We start from the raw sequence: 21093 nt of genomic DNA on the forward strand, positions 1-21093 counted from the left end.
AGTCAGAGACCGGCCGGTCCCCGCGGCACCTGCTGCGCCCCGCGCACGCTTCCCCAGTCTCCAGCCTCCCCACCTTGGAAAACTACACTCTGCCTCTCCGGCGTCCCCGTCCTGGGGACGTGCGGAGGCGGGAGGGGAGGGCGATAGGAAGGGGGTGGGGACGTGAAAAGACGGTCCCAGCCTTCCTCGCCCTCCACCCCCACTCCGAGTCGGCAGCCGTCACGTGGTGCCTGGAGCGGGAGGTGGGGAGAAGAGACGAGAGTTTTTTGGGTGCTCCGGCTCGCCAGTAGTTCCTCTAGTCTCAGCCGCCAACTCCGGAGACGCCGCGCTCCGCCCGGGAGCGCCCGCGGGAGGAGCAGCGCCTCGCAGCCGGGAGCCCGGGCTCGGGCGATGCTGGCGCCGCCGGCGGCACCTGCGGCTCCTCGTGGCGGCGGCGGCGGCCTGGGCGGCAGGAGCACGGGCCCCAGCAGCCTCGGCAGCCACAGCCGCTGCGGCCCGGGCAGCCTCCGCCGCGGTCGCCGCCTCTGATGCGCCTGCCCTCTCCTGGTTCCGCGGCTCCGGGAGGATGTGGGTCCTCGGCATCGCGGCAACTTTTTGCGGATTGTTCCTGCTTCAAGGTAAGAAGAGGAAGCGACTACCAGCCCCTCCAGGCGCGCACACCCCCATCGGCCCTTCTGCCCCTTCGCCCCCCTGGCACCCACCTCCGGGCCCGTGCTGCGCAGGGGTTGCCCAGCGGGAGTTTGGCGGCGGCTTTGGGTGCTGGTGCCCGGAGGCGCGACGTTGGAAAGTCTCGAGGAGGAGAGGCGGGAGCGACGGATTTGTGGGACTGGAGATGCGGAGGCTCGGGCTGCGGGAGAAGCCGAGCTGGGGAGGAGGGAGGGTCCGAGAGGTGCTGGGGCCTTACCAAGGGAGAGGGGGCGATAAAGCCCCTGGCCCCACCAAGTTAGCGGGCGTCTCCAGCAACCCGTGGGAGTGGCGCCGCCGACAGGTGACGGGCGCGCTGGGCAGCCTGGGGCCGGGGCGCGCCGGAGCCGGGTGGCACCGCTCAGGGCGCACCCTCTGTGCAGCCGCGAGGAAGCGCGGGATCCGGGGCTCGTCCGTCCCCGGGAGCTGGGGGCGTTAAGTCTAGACAGCGGCTCAGTGATCCCGGCAGCGCGCCCAGGCTGGAATGCCGAGAGGTGCGAAAACGTCTCGGTGCCTCTCAATTATGCAACCGGCTCTCGAGCGAGCGCTGCGGAGTGGGGACCCCGGCCGGACCCTAGCCAAACGGGCTGCCCTGAAAGCCAAGAAGAAAAGGTGGTGGTGTCGCGGCTCGGGCGCGCGCGCGCTCACACTCACATACACGCCCCTCGTACACGCTGCGCCTTCCTGCCCAGCGCTGCTGCGGGGACTGTCCCGAAGCGGGCCGGGGACGCGGGACGCAGCAGCACTTGGCGTCCTGCACTTCCTCCTGGGTTCCTGGGTAGTCGTGCAGGGAGCCTCGGAGCCACAGCACAGGCACGCTGACGACAAAAACTAAACCTAAAAAGGCGTCCGCAAATGCAATCGCGAATGGTACCAAAATAGTAATTAAGTAATTTGTAACCAATTAACAATCAGGCAAATCCGTAGCTGTAGACTAGAGCTGAAGCATGTCTCCGGAGCTACTTCGCTCTCGACTTGTGTACCCGTCCTTTAAACTTCTGTGGGCGAAAGGCCAGGTGTGATGTCCGACGGGCTCCTTGTTTCCGGACCATTGGTCCAGGGGTCTCAGGCAGAATTCAGTTGTATCCTGCGGGACCCTTGGTGTCCGCGCTGCCCCCTGCCGGCTTCAGCCACTTCGCCTTTCTTGGAGACCCCAAGGGTGCTGAGCCCAAGCACCCCCTAGGTCGGGATCTGTGGCTGGCTGGGGCAGCGGAGGGTCGCTGTCTCGGGGCTGGATCTGAACCCAACTGCTTCTGTCCCCACAGGCTTTGCGCTGCAAATCCAGTGTTACCAGTGTGAAGAATTCCAGCTGAACAACGACTGCTCCTCCCCCGAGTTTATAGTGAATTGCACGGTGAATGTTCAAGACATGTGTCAGAAAGAAGTGATGGAGCAAAGTGCCGGTAAGAACCCAACAGCCCCCAACCCCCTCTAGCATTGGTCAGGGGTAGCAGTGGGGAGGTGGGGGGCATCAGATTACAGGAAAGGGGTCTGACTTTGACTTAATGCACACACACTGGTTATCTCAGATTTACTTTTACAGTGCTGGCAAAATGAAGAGTTCCAAGTTAATCCCATTAGAGTTAATTACCAGGGCTTCCCCCCAAGGGGCTGGGGAGGGGAAGTGCATTTAAATGTGTGGCTCTCCTCTTTTTTATTTACTCCCCTCCTCTCCCTCTGCTGAAAGCTGATCAGGAGGCTGGGAAATATATGGATAACCAGCTCGGCTTGGGCAACTAGACAGTAGCCTGTGAGCAATGTCAGCCTGAAATATGAAGCTAGTTGAAGTTCCCAGAGGTCAGAGCTTGAAAAATGTGTTTTGTCATAGAGCCATGCCGTATTTCTTAGAAGAACAGTACAGGATCTTTATTTAATTTTAGAGCTCCTGCATCAAATTCCAGGCACAAATTGCCAAGATTGTTCAAAGGAATGTAGTTTCCAGCCCCACAAGCTTAGCTGCTAGCTGGCTGATGAGATGTGCTGGGCTTTATGCAGACAAGGAGGGCATCCTGTGAGAGCAAACCTCACCTGCTTCAGCTGACCAGAATTTTCTCCCTGATGTGGAACTCTCCAGCCCCTCCCAATAGGCTTACCAGAAACCAAAGTTGCCTACAAGTGCACCTGGCACTTTGGGGAAAAGGGGTGGAATTCTAGTTTGAATTCCAAGGTCAAACCCATAAACCTGGACCTCACCCTTTTCGGGAAACTAACAAGAAGGGAAATGGCATCATGGGCAAATGATAGGGAATGAAGCAAAGTTCTGCTCCCCTTTTAGTTGGTGTAACTGCTTAGCCTCCAGGGCTTGTGGGTGAAGGGATTAAATCTGTGAAGTGATTCTCTTCACCTGCTAGCAAATGAATGCAAAGGTTACAGTTTTAAAGGCAGCACCTTGGAAAAGTAGTTTCTTCTCAGAGAAGGGCCTGGAAATGCCTTGTTACCAACGACAGCGACATTTGATGAGCAGAGAGCTAGCTCCTCACTGTGCGGTGATAGGGTATGCGTGCACAGTTTTAAAAGCTGTCCCTGTTAGGTCATTAGGTGTGAGATCTTTCCACAAAAATCACTTGTTTGGGAAGGCTGAAACATAATTGCTCTCAAGAATAATTTGTCCCGGGGCGCCTGGGTGGCTTAGTCGGTTAAGCATCCGACTTTCGCTTAGGTCATGATCTTGTGGTTCATGGGTTCGAGCCCCTCATCGGGCTCTGTGCTGACTGCCAGCTGGGAGCCTGGAGCCTGTTTCAGTCTGTGACTCCGTCTCTCTCTGACCCTCCCCTGCTCACGCTCGCTCTCTCTCTCTCTCCCCGCCCAGAAATAAAACATTTTTAAAAAAAAGAATAATTTGTCCCAAGAAAAGCAGTACGCATTGTTCTGTCATTTGTCTTGGGATGTGGGATATTAAAAAAGCAAAAGAAACTCTAGTGACGATTCTGTAGCTAAGATTGATATCTATGATTTTAATAAGTTGTTTCTTTTCTCCTGGTGTTTCATTCCTGAATATTTTACCTGCAAAATCTACTGCCCTTCTACGAGAGGAACTGCTGCGATTTTAGTTGGAATCACCTGAATGTGTTAACATTTCACTCCCCCCCCCCACCCCACCCCACCCCCGCAAATATTTGCAGCTTTCTTTGAAGTGGTAGTTTGGAGCCAGAAAAAATAGGGATAAACTGTGGACACATGAGGAACTTTCTCAGGATCCTCTAGGCCAATGCTTACCTGAGTATCATGTTTTATAAGCTGGGGTATGGTTGAGACAAGGAGAGAAAAAGATACAACCCAAACCATAGTCAGAAGAGATGTCTTTTTTCAGAGACATACTTATTCCTCTCTAGAAGTATATGTAAGATAAACACCACACACTCCATTTTCAAAGTGTTGTTGCTCTTCATCTTGCTTTATTGTCTCCTCCAAACAACACTGTAAAAAAGGCAGATCAGGTATTCTAAATCCTGTCTCCTCTATAGGAATCTTTAGTACAGAGAGTCTCTTAAGTGCCAGGCCTGAAATTGCTATTCATTGGATCAAGATTGGCACCTTCTCTCCAAACTAGGTTCTTCCAGCCATAGTTCATGGGCCAAAGGGTACACTGAGAAAGAAAAAAAGAAAGCAATACCAATTGTGAAGTGTGAAAATCAGCAATGCTTGGACTCAAAGGAAAAGCCTGTTAAAAGGGGGAAGGACACACATTCTAAGCCTGAATTCAGTAAAGTTAGCCAAGTGCATGTTTCTTTGTCAAAAGAGCAATGTTTGGGGGTCTGCTCCTTCCAAGGCGCTTTGATTTTTATTTCCATGTAGCCGTTAGACCAATGAATTGGCGTGACTCTTAACACTCCTGACGCTGACAGGGATAGAGAGCCAGGCTAAGACTTAGACTGTAGGTGAGCACGTGTAGTACAATCCTCACAGTCAGTGACCACATTGTAGTACAGTCATCCTGGGAGCATGGGTGCTCTACGCAGTGGCTACTTTCCTAGGTTTTATGCAAAGCATCTCCTGAAATCTGGTAGTCCTTTTTGGTGGCCCTGGTTTCCCCAGACCCTAATCCACCAGTGATTAATTCTGCAGGTTCAGTCTTTCCACTCTGGAGAAAGAAAGTCACACCTGTTACATGATAGCATTAGGAACTGAAGTTAGAAATATTGTCATTTGATCAATAACCTGTTGTTTTGAGAATCTTAGTGCATGGAAATTGAAAGGGCTCAGTGACTCAGAATTAAGGGGGCACATCAGATTCTTCATAGAAGTTTTGTTGAAATCCACATGTCCCGCATCACTCCTGCAGCAGCCAGTTCTCTTAGTCTGTGATATACCCAGCCATGGGTCTTTGATAAGCTCCCCAAGTGACTCTGGGGTCCCCTAAATCTGGAACAACCTTTTTGTGTTATAGAGGAGGGAAACAAGGATCAGGAAAGTTACATATTTGGTCCCTGTCTGCCAGCCGACTATTTCCAAAAGGCACCTGCTTTCCTGAGCCAGCCCTTTATAGCAAAATACACCATGAGGTTTGCCTGAAAAAGATAATGCAAGCAAAGTGCCAAATACATAGATGGTTTCCATGTCCACCATATTCACCTTACAGGCTTTGTGAACTGGTTGACTGGACAGGCCATGAAATGGATATTAAAGAAATATGGGAACCAACCAGTAGGGTTTTTAAAGTTTGAGTGCTGTATGGACTGGCATTTTTTCACAGGTCTAGGAAAAGCACGGTTTTAACAGACTAAGAGATTTTAATGAACCAAGCAAGTTTGACATTAAGCAGTGATGAAAGGCATTCTCTTTCCAAAAAATACCAGCAATGCAATATGCTTAGGTCTTTAGTTAGTCCTTTCTGGATTAAGTCTGCAAACTCAGCTCTTATGAATTTGGAGACAGGTACATTTAATTTTCAATTGGGAAGTACATTTAAAATTAACCTTTACCTCTTCCCCAGAGTGGCATTTCTATTAGGTGCAGAGATTTTCCACTGCTTTTTTTTTCCCCCCCTTGGTCATTTCTGGAGTTCTAAAGCACTGGGCTCTGGGGAGGAAGAGCCTTCCTTCATTGTCCTTACTAATTGATATTTAAATGTTTGCATAACAAATGACTTGTTCTTGCAAGTTCTGCTCTTAATGAGTTAGCTTCTCCTTACCAGCACCCTTGATAATGACATTTCTTCAGCTCTTGCTTATCACCGCACTCTGAAAAATATTTCAAATATTGATTCTCATTTCAGAATAGAAGCTCCCCCCATATGAATTTTTAAACCAGGATATAAAGAATGTGAATTTGCATTTGTTTGACAGTGCAATCTTGTAATTAGAGTTTTTCCTCTTGACTAGATACAGTGAAAGGGGCATAATTTAATTTTTATAGACTAGCCAATTTCTGCCCTAAGTAAAATATGGCTCTGTCAGTGAGCAAAATGTTACAGGTTCTCCTAAACCTTATTTAAAAGTTAAATGCAGTATATTGAGAGAAAGTTCATGGTCTGAATCAGTAACCTAATCGATCTCTTCACCCATCTTTTGCAACATGCATTAATCTATTTGTCTTTTTTGCAATACAAGAGTTACTGATTTATATGCCATGTTGCATCTACATTATGGCTATATAAGTAATGGCTGTTTTCCTTCCAGATTAGTTAGTTGCTCATTAAGTTGGGCAGGGATGGTTGCTTGCCTTGAATAGGTTAATTGTATGCCTTATTTTCTCATGAGCTAAATAAGGGATAGCAAGTGAGGACCTGATATCCCTGAAACAATGAGTCCTCCACTGTTTGTGGAAAGGGAAAGCTAACCGTGGCCTATGTGTTCTTACGTCTATGTGCCCCTTAATTTCACCACAATTTTTAAAAAAATGGGCTCCAGTTTGTCCTTGGGGTAGACTTGTCAGGAAGAAGGGCCAGTTCTGCTCATCAATATTATATCACAGTTACTCTGCACATGGATTCATTTATTTAAGGTGCACATGCACCCAGCGACACACACAATGGCATACGTGTGTGTGTGTGTGTGTATTTTTACAGGTTTTCCCACATACGTTTGCATACACATCTATATAATTCTTCTCAGAAAAAAATAAAAATATTGTCATCCCTCTCTGCAGACATTCAAATCATAACTTATTTAATCTGTGTTACGTTGTATGCACATTTTCTCACTTTGCTCCCAGAGCAATTTTGTTAAGAGCATCAGTGGTTACCTGTTCATCGTCAGTGCCCCCTTGTCTTCTCCCTATCGTTTCTTTTCCCCCATCATCCTCGCTGTCATTTCCTGCATCCCACCTGTAGTCTTAACCTTGTCACCCCCAAATCCATGTTGAATCAGTCACCTGTGCTATGGACTATGGTCTGAGAATGAAGTGAAAAACAAATGTCAAAAAACAAATCGCCCTATTTTAGCTTTGCTGAGGAGAGTCCAACAGGTGGCAACACTTGAAGAAAGATTCAGATGCCAAGAAGAAGCTCCTCAAATGTTAACACAGCCCTGCTAAAATGTTTCCATGTCCAATTCCATCAAGTTACGAATGATAGAGGAAAAGACTGCAGTGCATGTCAATATCACTACCTCCTTTCTGGCAGGACGCTTTCTCTTCGGGACGAGACATTTTGCTGGTCAGTTTGTTCACTTAGCTCTCAAGAAGGATCCATCTTTTTCAGGTGGCAGTCATAGCTGGCTGCCAAGGAAGTATTTGGGAAGTAGATATCAAGGGTCATTAGTCCCTTAGACTCTCCAGTTAAGTGAAGCATTTGTTTATGTTAACTTTGCAGCTGAAGGAGCAGCCGGTGCGGACCTCCCATCTCCAGAGCTAAAATGTTTGAAGGTTGATCCAGCTCTCCCATAACACTAATTCCTCCCACACAATTTCATGAAAGCTTCCATCATTGATGGTTTTCCTAATGAATTTAAACGGAGAGACTTCAAAGCTGGGATTTTTTCCCCAAGTGAAAAATGAAACGGAGCACAAAAGCAAAACACACCGTTTCTTTGAACTCTGAAAAGGAAATCTGCTTCCCTTGTATATTCCTGAAACAGAAAGATCAGAATCTATAGCCTGCTTTCTCTCTTTGTCTCTATCTCCCTCTCTCCCCTCCACCCCTGCTTTCTTCTTGCCTGCCTCCTGAGTCTTTCTCTTTCTCCTCCTCCTCTGTCCCTCTCTCCCCCACTCCTTCCTTTTTTTCTTTCAAATTGCTAAAATGATTGAATGATTTAGGTTCTAAATCCCAAACCTGGCATAGCATTATCGCACTATGCACAAGGATTCAGTACCCAGCCCTTGTTTTTAGTAGGTGAGTGGGAAGGCCACTTAGCTCCATTGGAAGAGAAAACAACCATGTACCAGGCTCCCCATGAAGATGTTACTTAATGTCCTGGGGATTGAGCTCCCTCCCTTGTAAAATGTAGGAACAGGCCACCCGTTTTCTTGTGAGATACAAGACAGTGAGAAATTCTGTCAGTATACCCATCTTTCAGAATCAGTCCTAAAAGTAGAAACCTGCCAGAATGCTCACCGGGATTTGCTTCTACTCCTCTCTGTACCTGCCTCTGAAGATGGCCCAGATATCTTAGCCTAGGGGACCTGGCATATTATTTCTTCATTTTGCAGACTGAAAGAGCCCTTGAATATAACCTTTAATCCCTTACAATAAGATCTTTGTAATTAGCCTGAAGGTTCACAGTGAGGTAACATCCTAACTCCGTAGTTGGTGAATCTGAGATGCAGAGAGGTTGAGTGATTTGCTCAGGACCAAACAGCCAGTGGGACTAAACCTCAAGTCCTTTGCCTTCCCTAGGATTTTTTTCAATTATTATAATCTTCTTGGGGGGCATTCTTTAATAACAATTTTTGTGCCATAATTTAGGTTCCATAAAATTCACCCTTTGAAAATGTTTTTTAGTATACTCCACAGAATTGTAAATATAATCTAATTTCGGGTAGATATTTAATTCCCAAACACTTTCATCACCCCCAAAAAGAAACCCTGTGCCCATTAGCAGTCACTAATTGGGGAGCCACTAATTTACCTTCTGTCTCTCTGGATTTGCCTCTTCTGGACATTTCATATAAATGGAGCCATGCAATATGTGACCTTTTGTGACTGGTTTCTTTTGCTTATGGTAATACTTCTTAAATTCATCCATTTCACCTTTCATTTTGAGAAATCTTTCCTTCTGCTTATACAAGGAATTGAAGAGAAAGCTGAGGTTTGGAAAATGCTTAAATTCTGGAGGGGATGAGATGGAGTGGTTTGTGAACTTGAAACTCCACAGGATTATTAGCCTAGTTTGCTGAGCCAAACTAAAAACCTGAGCCAAGAGCAAGTCATTCCAGTGAGCTGTAGGGCAAAGGAGTTCATGTTCATCAAGCATCTATGTGCCAAGTGCTGGGCTCTCCATCCATTGCCATCTATTAAAGAGTTAATCTGCTTCTCCGCGAGGGGACCTTGAATGGCTTGTGCTAACCACAAGAATCCTCAGGCACCTGGATGGGCTGTTCCTAATGCCTGAGGCTCTTAACCAGGATCCCAGCTGCCCACCCCTGATCGGCATCACTGATAGGCCAGATAATTTTACAGATGAAAAGAAAGGAGTTTTCTTTCCTGAGGCCTTAAACATCTTGAGCAGTCCATTTCTCTTTCTTCCCTTGAGAAGGCTTGAGGGTAGAACAGGGCTGAGACGTATTCTGGGAAGGGATTTTTATTAAGGCAATGGGATTCTGGCACGATTAGGTCATCCACAGCAAATACTCAGGCAACATGTGCAAGTCTGGCCTTTTTCTCCCAAACCAAATCATTGATTCTAGCTTTCATGTAGGCAGAACCATTGATTGCATTTTCCCCTCTGTTCTTCCCTCCTTAAAAACTAGGCTGGGCTCTTCCTTGCCGTACAGTTTTCATTGCAGTAGAAGTGGTGTATTTGGGGGAGAGGAGACTTGCTGGTAGTGGACAATATGTTTACTCCCCTGGGCATTCTACAAAAGGTCTTGTCTGTAACCTAGGAGCTTCACCCAAATCTGTGATGACTCAGCCTACACATAAAAAGAACTATGATCTACGCCATTACTTCTTTCTACCCATGGTGAACTTGGGGTTGTGGCTGCATTGTGATTCGGGAGCTGTTTCACGGGCCAGAGCTGCAGGGCATGTTCTCTTATTAATACATTGCTTCCAATCTTCTGATTGCCTGCAACAGTACAAAGCAAAGCAGGAGATGAACTGAATTAAGTGCTTTTTTAGATAAGGTGAAACCAGAGAGAGCATCTAATAAATTGCTTTTTTAAAGGAATGCATTTAAATAGAAAAAAAAGCAGTGATGGCTTAGGACGTCGATTTTGAGCTTTATGACTTCGCAAACCACGGAGAGGGATCCAGATGCACAAGTGATGAAGTGTTGTATTATTTTAAGGAAGTTGTGATACTTGGTCCAGTGCATTTCATTTCTCACTGGACATGGACAATAGCTTTTTATGTTTTTCTATTTCTTGGACTTGTTGGCGAGAGCAGAGGAATGACTGGAGACAGTGCCAGAGGCGGGTGGCACCAGGCACGCAGCGCCCGCCGCTATAGCCCGTGCATGCTGTGCTCGGCATGAATACGAATGTGCAGAGAAGTTTACGATGCCCTCCGCTGAGGCTTCTTCAAAGAGCATCTGCGGAAGCAGGTGTATTAAGTGACGCCGGGCCGTGGGTTTTATGCACTGTTTTATTGCTTATGCAAAAATCTAGCAAACCACTCGGGTCTCCTGTAACTTCAGAGAGTCTGTTCGGAAATAACAAGAGGCTAGGCAGGTTGGCTAGCTTTCCACCCAGTGAAGACACCCGAACTGGGAGTGCAAAGAGATCAGGGCTTCAAAGCCAACGCGATTCTTAGGAGAATTTCCCTGCCTTCAGAGGGAGAGGCAGCGGGTGGGCAGAGCTGAACCTGCAGAGGGAAGAGTCACCTAACTTTCTCTGAAAGGTCAAACAACTTTCTGCTCAGCCTGACACTGGCTGTTGGAAGGGAAAGAAGAGTAAAGCAAGGCAGAAGCAGGCATTTTACATAAGAGTGGGTTAAGATCTAGAGAGACTAAAGCAGCGCCTGTAAAAACTGGCTCTGTGTGGAAAAGCCAGCCAGGGCCCCTGCTTACCTGAGCCGGTGGAGAAGCATCTTAGACTTGACCTTCCTGGTGTAGGTGGTGACGGGAGATGACGAAAATATGTTCTGTCAATTTTATCTTTGTGCCGCGTTCTCCAGCCAGCAGTTTGCCTGGCAACAGAACCTTTCAGTGTTTTTAAAGTATCTTATCCTAATCCAACTGAACCTGAGCTTCAAGCGCTAGAGCCCATTCATGGTTTTCATTTCTAGATACAGGGCTCCTGAAAGGACACCATGCACATTCTTTCTCTCTCCCTCGCATACTCCCCACCTACCCCTTCTCTCTCTCTCTCTCTCTCTCTCTCTTCTACACATGTGCGCGCGCACACACACACACACACCTAGACTCACTCACTAGTATGCAGACACGCAATATATGCCTGCTAAATGAGTATAGTTGAAGAAATTAAGTTTCAAGCAAAAACAGACTGATTGGCATTTAAAAAATAATAGACCAGAAATGAGGGAGTTTAAAATCTCCAACACAAGAGGACAAATAGAACGAAGTTAAGCCTAGCATACCAATTGCTTTTCAGTTAAGCCAGAAAAAGCCAACTGATGCCTGTTAGTCACAGTTACCACTTAAGGAACAACTCTGAAGTGTAATACACCCAGATTTTCTAGGTTGTCAGCTCACTTTCGAGGCTGATCTGGCTGTTCTGTGTGTAGGAATATTTTCTGGAAAGACACACAGCTCCCTCCTAAACCTCCAGCTAGCATGGTAATCAAGCCAGTTGGGGACAGGTCACCAGTTAGCCAATCTGGTCAGCTGGAGGTTGACATTATCAGGAGCTTTGTCGCACAGTGGAGATCTACCTTGGTCGTGAACTTCCTAAGGGGGAAAGTAACCCCCCCACACACACACACATCGTCATATACTTGTTCTCCCCCCACTGCCCAGACCACTGCCCCCACCCGTACGTCTCTCACAAGCAGTTCAAATTTGAGATACAAATGGTACACTCTATCCAGACTTTGAGCAGGGGGATGTACTTCCAAACTAATTAGTGTACACAAACTAAACCACAGAGGGAAACGGGACGTGGAAAAAAGACCTCGTTTTTGCTCTCCTACTGTCTGCCTTATACTTACACTGTGTTTCACTGACCTCTAAGGGCCAACTCACTGTTTGTATTCTTGCTGTTTATTGACCATCATTAATATCATTGTCCTGAGACCTGGGTACCATCCTCAGGGAAGCTCTGGCTCCAACAGCCCCCAGGCATCAGGAAGCACAGGGTTGTACATCAGCGATGAATCACGGAGATCTACCCCCAAAACCAGGAGCACACTGTACACTGTGTCGGCTAACTTGACAATAAATTATATTTAAATAATAAAGCACTGCGCTTTCCCCCTCTTTAGTCTATGGGCACAGCTTCAAAATGGAATAAACCAGCCCTTGCTGCAGGTGGATGCCTCTTGCCTGCCCCCAGATGTCACTTTCTGGGTCACTTGAGGATGCTTTTGGTGGCAAGTAGCAGGAACTTAAGCCGTAAAGGTGTTTCTTGTTTACCTAACCAGTAGTCCAGATGTGAGTGGTCCTGGAGTTCCCACAGCTCAGTGATACCATCAAAGACAGGGTGCTCTCCATTTACCCTCTCTCACTTCCTAAGCGTGTTGGCTCTTCGCTCTCAGGCTTGTTTCCTCTTGGTCACAAGGGGACCACTGTGTTCATGCTAAAGGGAAAGAATAGCATCAGGAGCTTTTATCTTCAGCCTTACTCTCCCCAAGTTCCCTGAGAGAATTCTGCTTCTTTTTGATTGGTCAGAACATGGTCTCATTGCCACTGTTGCTATAAGGAAGATGGCAGAGGGTGTCTTTGGGGTGGCCAGCTGGTGTGTCTGCCTGATCACCTTTTGAGAAATCCATGCAAAACATCAGAAAAATTCCAGCACAATGCCTCCAGGAGCCGCTGGAGAAAGAACAAGGATAATTCCCTTTCCTGAACATCACTTTCTCTTTTGCCTAAAGTGAACACTGAAATGCATTGTCGTAGGACCTTCATCCTAAATCATAATCACATTTTAGAAAGGGAAAGAAGCACATACGCTAGCAAGTGGTGTCCTGAAGTTTAATCCAAGATGTCCATGATGTTCCAAAATATTTGGGTTTACTGAATGCTGAGATAAAGGAGTATAACTACTTTTTAGTGCAAGGATATTTTTCTTTTTCTTTTTTTTTTTTTCAGAGAGCACGAGTGGGAGAGAAGGACAGAGAGAAAAAGAGAGAGAGAATACGAATCTTAAGCTTTTGGGCAGGTTCCATGCTCAGTGAGGAGCCTAGAGTAGAGTTCAATGCCATCACCCTGGGATCATGACCCGAGAAGAAATCAAGAGTCAGATGCTCAATTGACTGAGCCTACCCAGGTGCCCCAAACAAGGATATTTTCTGTAGAAGAGAAAGCCATGTTTTGGCAACAGGTGCAAGGGCAGCCAGGGTTTACGACAAAGATGTTTTTGGCTCATCCCATCTGGACCCATCATGCTACCAGCGACCCTATTTTTCCTACATTTGGGTGAATTTTTGTGCAAGAATCTGATGATGAAGGTTTGAGTCCCTCTATGTTAATCTTACCATTTCAGAGGATAAGGGTAATGATCAGAGGGGCTTCAAGATTAAAAATGCAGGAGCATAGTTACATAAATTATTGAAGGGCGCTGTTAATACTGAGATAATAAATCATAAATATCTATTGCCTCAATCCCCCTGCCAGCAAACAAGGGAGCAGAGACCCCAGCTGAGGAAAAGCAAGGGACTGTGCAGAATGTTCCTGGCTCAGGAAGTTATAAATGAGCAGAGAAGTCCAACCCTAAAGTGAAGCTGAAGTGAAGCTAACAATTGGCCTCATCCATTATGGGTTGGTTGCTTGCTTGTTATAATTAAGTTGGCATCAACGGTTAACAGCCTTGAAAATTAAACTCAACCAAAAAAAACTTTTGAAAAGGGTAATCAAAGGCTTCTGAATAATGAAATTAACACATCCCTGTTACAAGGGAAAAGAATGTTCTCGAGGCACCTTGTTTCATGTCTGTTTTGTGGTGTTGGTGGAACTTGTTTTAGCAGGCATGTTTGTTTATTTTTACCCTCGGGGTCACCGCAGCTCCTGAACATTACTATCAGTTTCTGGTCCTCGCAGCACAGTGAAGATGGACTTGGCATCTGTATGGATGTACAGTGTAGAACTTGGCACTTTCCTTGGTTTTGTATTTTGAGGAGTTTTTGGGTTTGTTTTTTTGGGGGGGTGTTTTTGGGGTTTTTTTGGCCTTTTAAAATGGGTTGTTCACATTCTTATTTGGTTCATGTGGCCATCTGTAGCTCCAATGGAGGGACTTCTTTGGGCTTTTAAAGTATTCACATCCATGGCAAAGGAAAAGTAGTTAAGAGCCAGAACACAAAACTGTCCCGACAGAAGAAGTGCCTTCTGGGTTTTCTCCCTTTTTTTATCCCTGATAAAGGCGCCCATCATGGCAGTAACGAGGCACAAATATAGATAAGCCTCTTCTTCCTGAGATGTTCCCATTAGAATGCAGACACTGTCAAAATTCCTCACATGGTGTTCTTTAAGAGAAAAAAAAATACTTGGGAACAGATCGAAGATCTTTTTTCTCGCAGTTTCTTTCAAAGCTCAGTGAAAATGCATATAGTTCATTCCAATTACCCGTTTCCAAGCATTTTTCTTTGAGGAGCTCTTCCTAGTTCTGCATAGAATATTTATTGTGATGTAATCATAAGTCTGGTGCAGTAAGTGTTGGTTATTTTTCGAGTAGAGGAAGATTAGTCTCACTCCCAGACGGGCATTCACACAAGTAGCAGTTTGCCATAGAAGTTGACTTTAAAACTAAATTGTACAACGTGGGGTGAAAGTAATGGACTTTTAAAGACTCTGTTGAGAAATTTCTGTCCTTATACCAGCAAAAAGAGCAAATGCAAAGGAAACTGTTGGAAAAGATAAATGCACGATGGTCCGTAAAGAGGAGGGAATATGTCCTTTATGCCTCTATTTAATTGACAGTTGGGGCAGAGCCTCAAGTGTGAAAACTAGGAAAATAGCTTCTTTTAGAAACCTATTCATTGCCAGTAGGTTCTAATAAGACTGTAGTCCCGTACTCTCTGGGGCGGGTCAAATTCGCACGCATGTGTGGCGGGGGGGGGGGGGGGGGGGGGGGGGGGGGGGGGAGCGGGTTGGGGTATGATCTAGATCCTCTTTTTGCTGCAGTGCAGCTCAACTCACCCAGCAAAAACAATGTTGAGTCATTATTATTTATGATTTTCAAAGTCCAGAGTCTATTTGGAATAGATGATTCATTGGAAAATGCTTCCCAGCTTCAAAGAGAATCATGGCTACAGACTTAGGCTCTAGGAAGCCATGCAGACAGGGACGCATGGAACAAGATGGGGTCTAGAGAGTGCCCAACGGTTACCAGCCTTTCTTCTTACCCAGGATCTGAGCATATTGAGAAATAAAGCAGGGGACAGGGTAGATGAGGGCAAAATATATCACCACAGTAACTGAGAAAGACAACGTCGAAGGGAATAGCTTTGGGGTGAGTATCAAATGGGCTTCCAAATGAGCTGGTCGGCCCAGTCCATAGAGGCCAAAGAAGGGAAGTTTCTTGTCCTGATGAGCATGGCAGAACACCTGTGTGCTATAAGCCATTCACTCCCAAGAAGGAAAAGAAAGCAGATGAACAATGTGTGTCTGCTTTATTCTTCCCAGATTTACCAGTCAGATATGTCACTTCCTTGAGAATGAGGGAATAGAGGTTGAGGCTGGCCAGGAGTACACTGAGTTCCCTTTGTGAGGAAGGAAACAGGTGGGCAAAAAAATATTCCCCCAATAATCTCCCTTGAAGCCCACCCTTCACCCGCCCCCCAAAAATAGTCACTTCAGGATTCTCCAAGATCTTTGAGGCCAGAGTGAAGTAGCACAGACGTTTGGGGCTGCATCGGTCACATATTGGTCATCAGCATTGGACAGTGGCCGGGGATGCCTCATTGCAGCACGTAGTACAAAGAAAAATGATAGAGACTTGACCCTCACTCATAGTCATGTCTTTTATTAAAAATTTTTTTGAAATGATGTGACACAGAAAAGCTGCAAAATAGTACAGACTTTATACCCTTTGCCTAGTTTCCGCTAATGTTAATAACTTGCGTTATCTACAGTATAATGACCAAAACTAAGAAAATAACAGTAGTGCAACACGATTAATTAACCCATGGCTTGCCTTTAGATTTCACCAGCTTTTCCTTTTTATGTGCCAGGATCCTCTCTGGGGTCACACAGTGCATTTCATTGGCGTGCCTCCTTGATCTTGGCTAGTCTCCCACAACTCCTCGTTTTTTCGTTGTCTTTTGTGATGCCGGCACTTTTGAAGAGGACTCATCAGCTTTGTGTATAGTGTCCTACATTTTGGGTTGGTCTGTTGTTTTCTTATGGTCAAATTGTGATTACAAGACTACTCAGAAGTGATGTGCTATCACTTTTCAGTGCATTAAATCAACAGGTGTGTAATGTTAGCATGTCTTATTACTACTGATGACGACTTTGATCACTTACTAAGATGGTGTCTGCTGGGCTTCTCCACAGTCAAGTGACTGTTTTTCCCTTTGTAATTAATAGATAACTTGAAGGAAATTCTTTGAAGTTATACCAGTATCCTTTTTCTCCTCGACCTTTGCTCAATAATGTCAGCACCTGTTGGTATATCTCCGCATTACCAATTATTCTTGTGGTGTCCTGATCTTAATTTATATTTCCCTCATTCCTTCTGCATTTATTCTTTGGAGTCCTTCTGTAAGATAGAGCTGCCCCTTCTGCTCCAAATATTTATTTACTCATTTACTTATTTGTATAAAGGTGTACTGGTGGATATTCACTTCATGCCATGGGTTCTAATCCAGTACTGTTGTTAATTTTGTGGCTCAAATTGCCCTAGCTGTCCCCTGGGAGTTTGGACTCTGTGTCCTTTCATCATGCCCCATCTTTTTTTGAACACTTATTTTTTGGCACCACAAGGTAAGGTACTCCAAGCTCATCTTAATTTTCCCTCAGCCTTGTTTGTCACTTCTCCGTGGTAGTTGTGTATTTTAAATGGAAAACAAGGGGCGCCTGGATGGCTTAGTGGGTTAAGCACCTGACCCTTGATATCAGACCCTTGATATCAGCTCAGGTCATGATCCCAGAGTCATGGGATCAAGCCCTATGTCGGACTCTGTGATGAGCATGGAGCCTGCTTAAGATTCTCTCCCTCTCTCTCGACCCCTTTCCCCTGCTCACATGCTCTGTATCTCTAAAGAAAATAATAAATTTTAAAAAACCACTTCAAGTCAAAGAAGTTGACTTAAAAAAAATTTTTTTTCACCCGAAAAACAAACAACCCAGTGAAGAAATGGGCAGAAGACATGAACAGACACTTCTCCAAAGAGGATATCCAGATGGCCAACAGACACATGAAACGATGCTCAGCATCCCTCCTCATCAGGGAAATACAAATCAAAACCACACTGAGATATCACCTCACGCCAGTCAGAGTGGCTAAAATGAGCAAATCAGAGAACTCTAGATGCTGGCGAGGATGTAGAGAAACGGGCACCCTCCTACACTGTTGGTGGGAATGTAAACGGGTACAGCCCCTCTGGAAAACAGTGTGGAGGTTCCTCAGGAAACTAACACTAGAACTCCCCTATGACCCAGCAATAGCACTGCTAGGAATTTACCCCAGGGATACAGAAATGCTGAGGCATAGGAGCACATGTACCCCAATGTTCATAGCAGCACTCTCAACAATAGCTAAAACATGGAAAGAGCCTAAGTGTCCATCCACGGACAAATGGATCAAGAAGATGTGGTTTATCTATACCATGGAATACTACATGGCAATGAGAAAGAATGAAATCTGGCCATGTGTAGCAACATGGATGGACCTTGAGGGTGTTATGTTGAGTGAAATAAGTCAGGCAGAGGAGGACAGATACCATATGTTTCCCTTATAAGTGGAACAGGAAAAACTTAACAGAGGACCATGGGGGAGAAGAAGGGAATGGTGGGGAAAAGGGAGAGAGGCAAACCATGAGAGACTCTTGAATGCTGAGAACAAACTGAAGACTGATGGATGTGGGGGGGAAGGGGGGATGGGCATGGAGGAGGGCACTTGTGGGGATGAGCACTGGGTATTATGGAAACCAATTTGACAATAAAGTTTTTGTAAAAAAAAAATTAAAAAAATTTTAATGTTTTGCTTATTTTTGAGAGATGGAGTACAAGCAGGGGAGGGGAAGAGAGAGAGGGAGACACAGAATCCAAAGCAGGCTCCAGGCTCTGAGCTGTTAGCACAGAGCCTTACGTGAAGCTTAGAACTCATGAACCACAAGATGATGACCTGAACCAAAGCTGAAGTTAGACACTTAACTGACTGAGGCACCTAGGTGCCCTGGAAGTTGACTTTTCTTAGGCACATATCATGGACCGACAGAGTCACACGTGCTTTGCAGTCATCGTCACCTTAATCATCGCATGTTAGTCTGTTGAATCGGTATATCTTTCTTCCTTTTCAAAAGTGTTAACAGGCTGAAAGAAGTGTAGTGTGTTATCTCAGCAGTAATTCTAGTCTAGGTCAGTTGGACTTGAGAATCAATGTTTTTTCCACCATGTAAAGAATTATTCAGAAGCGGGGTACCTGGGTGGCTCAGTCGGTTAAGCGTTCGACTTTGACTCACGTCATGATCTCATGGTTCGTGGGTTTGAGCCCTGCATCGGGCTCTGTGCTGACAGCTAGCTCAGTGCCTGGAACCTGCTTTGGATTCTGTACCTCCCTCTCTCTCTGACCCTCCCCTGCTCATGCTACCTCTCTCTCTCTCTCAGAAATAAATAAAACATTAAAAAAAAAAAGATTTATTCAGAAGCAAAATGAAACATGCATGTTTTACTTATTCATTTCAGCCTGCTCTGTGTTGGTCTGTAAATGAGAAGCTTAAGATTTCTTCAAGACCCAGAACTTAATCGAAGAAATTAATGGTAGACCCTGATCCTGCACTTAGGCTAATATTTACCTAGGCTAATAATTACTGGGAATAATTCTTCTAAGGTGATTTTTATTGGTAAAAAAATGAAGTTTAACAATTTCTAGCAAGTTTATTATTGAAACTTTCTTTGCTTTATGATGAAATACAATTATTTCCCATTGGGTTTGCCAGCAACGGTGAGTTCCCACTTATTTTTGAGTCTAAGTGGTCCTTTTAGACAGGTCAAGAAATAAGGCATCAAAAAAAAAAAAAAACACCCCAAACAACAACAAAAAATGCTGAACAGAAGCCGTTTGTACTACCAAATGCCTTCCTAGTAAGTAGTGCTTCCTCTCGAACTCTCAAATTATCTCTTTAGCAATATAAGTTTACTTGAAAATGGTGTTTTTTGAAAAAAACAAGATCATTCTTCTTTCCAAGTATGATTTGAAGAAAACTTAGAAAATCATTAAATTCCTGAAAGTACATCTAGAAAAGTATAATTAAACTCAGAGGGGAAACAGGTTACCACATCGATATTTGTATCAGGCTTTAAGAGGCACTCTTCTTCTTCAAAGCAGAAAATATGGGAGAACAGTGGAGCCCAAGCAACATTTTGGATCCACCATGGCTAAAACAAGGACATTACACCAACTATCACTGGGCTTCTTACACAAATAAGCTGGTTTCTGGTTATATCGCGGCCACCAAAGAAAAAACTCAGGACCTTGTGACAGAGCATGTTAGAAGATGTTGACTGCTAGAGACAGTTACACAGATACACTGTGCAAGGGTGGAGTCTGCTCCATTTTGGCTCACATAGAACAGAACGGTAAGCCCTCTAAGTGTGAGTTTTACTCAGTCACATACAGCCACACTGGAAACTGTTCTTGTAGTGGATCTGACTTTGCCTTTTACCCCCCTCATTTCTGCCTTCAAGCTGTGCCTAGGTCTTCTGTAGTGTTTGCGAATGCTATGAAGAATGTACTCTCTACAGAGATAGTTCAGTTAAAAACATTTTGTAAAATGTGGATATAAAATTCTCCAAATAGTTTAAAATGAGCAAAGGCCTTTGGTAGAGCAGCCTTGGCTAACTTAGAACCCAGAGATTCTTTCTGACATTCTTCAAACAGCAACAGTTCTAGGAGCATCTAGGCGGCTCCATCAGTTAAATGTCAGCTCAGGTCATGATCTCCCACTTCGTGGGTTCGAGCCCCACATCAGGCTCTGGGCTGACAGTGTGGAGCCTACTCCGTATTCTCTCTCTCTCCCTCTCTGTCCCTTGCCTGCTCACTCGCTTGTGCTTGCTCACTCACTCTCTCTCTCTCAAATAAGTAACTTTTTTTAAAAAAGGCAAATGTTCCAAACTATTGGTCATGTCTCTTACATAACTAGAGAGGAAAGACCAGATGAGGGGAATAGTTTTCATTAGTAAAGGTGATTGGATTTTGATAGAATAGAGCAGAGGTAAGCAAACTATGGCTCTTGGACCAAATCTGGCCCAATACTTGTGTTATGAACTGAAATGCCACCCCCCCCCCCAATTTGTACATTGAAGCCCTGACCCTCAGTGTGGTTGCACTTGGATACGGGGCCTTTGAGAATAATTAGGGTTAGATGAGGTCCGAGGGTAGGGCTTCCAATGGGATGTGCCTACTTAGAGGAGAGGGAGAGACACCAGGGTCCTCGATATGCACAGGAAGGAACGCAGCTGACTATAAGCCAGGAAAGTGTTCTTACCAGAAACTCAACTTTTGCCAGTATCCTGGTCTTTAGTCTTCTAGCCTCCAGAACTCTGACAAAATTTCTGTTGTTTAAGCCATGCAAGCTGGGATATTTTATTGTGACAGCCCAAGTGGACGAATGTGGCCGATTTCTGTGATGGAAACTTTATCGGAGCACAGCCACACTCCTAGGCCATGCATGGTCTTTGGTAGCCTCCGTGATAAAATCTCAGCACCAAGTCGTCATGATGGAGACTACGTAGCCTCAAAGGCCAAAATGTTAACTGTCTAGCCTGTCACAGAAGAAGTGTGCCAAATCCTGGGTAAAACTTACCATATACAGTGTAGCTTTTGAACACAGAAAGCCACCCCGGTGGGATATAAAGGGCCCAAAGGGAAGAAATCCTAGTGGTAGGTACTCAAACTAGCACTGGCCTGATCACCTCTAGGAGCATCTTGGCCTTCTAAGGTGGTCATTTCATGTATGAATTAACTGGTTGACAGTGAGCATTCCACCCTCAATAGTTGAAGTGCTTGGAGAGCAGGCACATGGAGGAGCCTGTC

General features: G+C 45.4%; 1 protein-coding gene across 1 annotated transcript in view; it reads left to right on the forward strand.

Annotated features, from left to right (window-relative positions):
• Positions 1–565: 565 nt before the first annotated feature.
• LYPD1 (LY6/PLAUR domain containing 1) overlaps positions 566–21093 on the forward strand; it is a 46363-nt gene continuing 25835 nt past the window's right edge. Inside the window, exons 1-2 of the mRNA XM_039229919.1 lie at positions 566–617; positions 1950–2087. Of these exons, the coding sequence (XP_039085850.1) occupies positions 566–617; positions 1950–2087 (190 nt within the window). The remainder of the gene's footprint in view (positions 618–1949; positions 2088–21093) is intronic.

The sequence above is a fragment of the Hyaena hyaena genome, unplaced genomic scaffold (genome assembly GCF_003009895.1).
Source record: "Hyaena hyaena isolate Hyena2069 unplaced genomic scaffold, ASM300989v1 scaffold_41, whole genome shotgun sequence".
In the NCBI taxonomy this organism is placed as follows: Eukaryota; Metazoa; Chordata; class Mammalia; order Carnivora; family Hyaenidae; genus Hyaena; species Hyaena hyaena.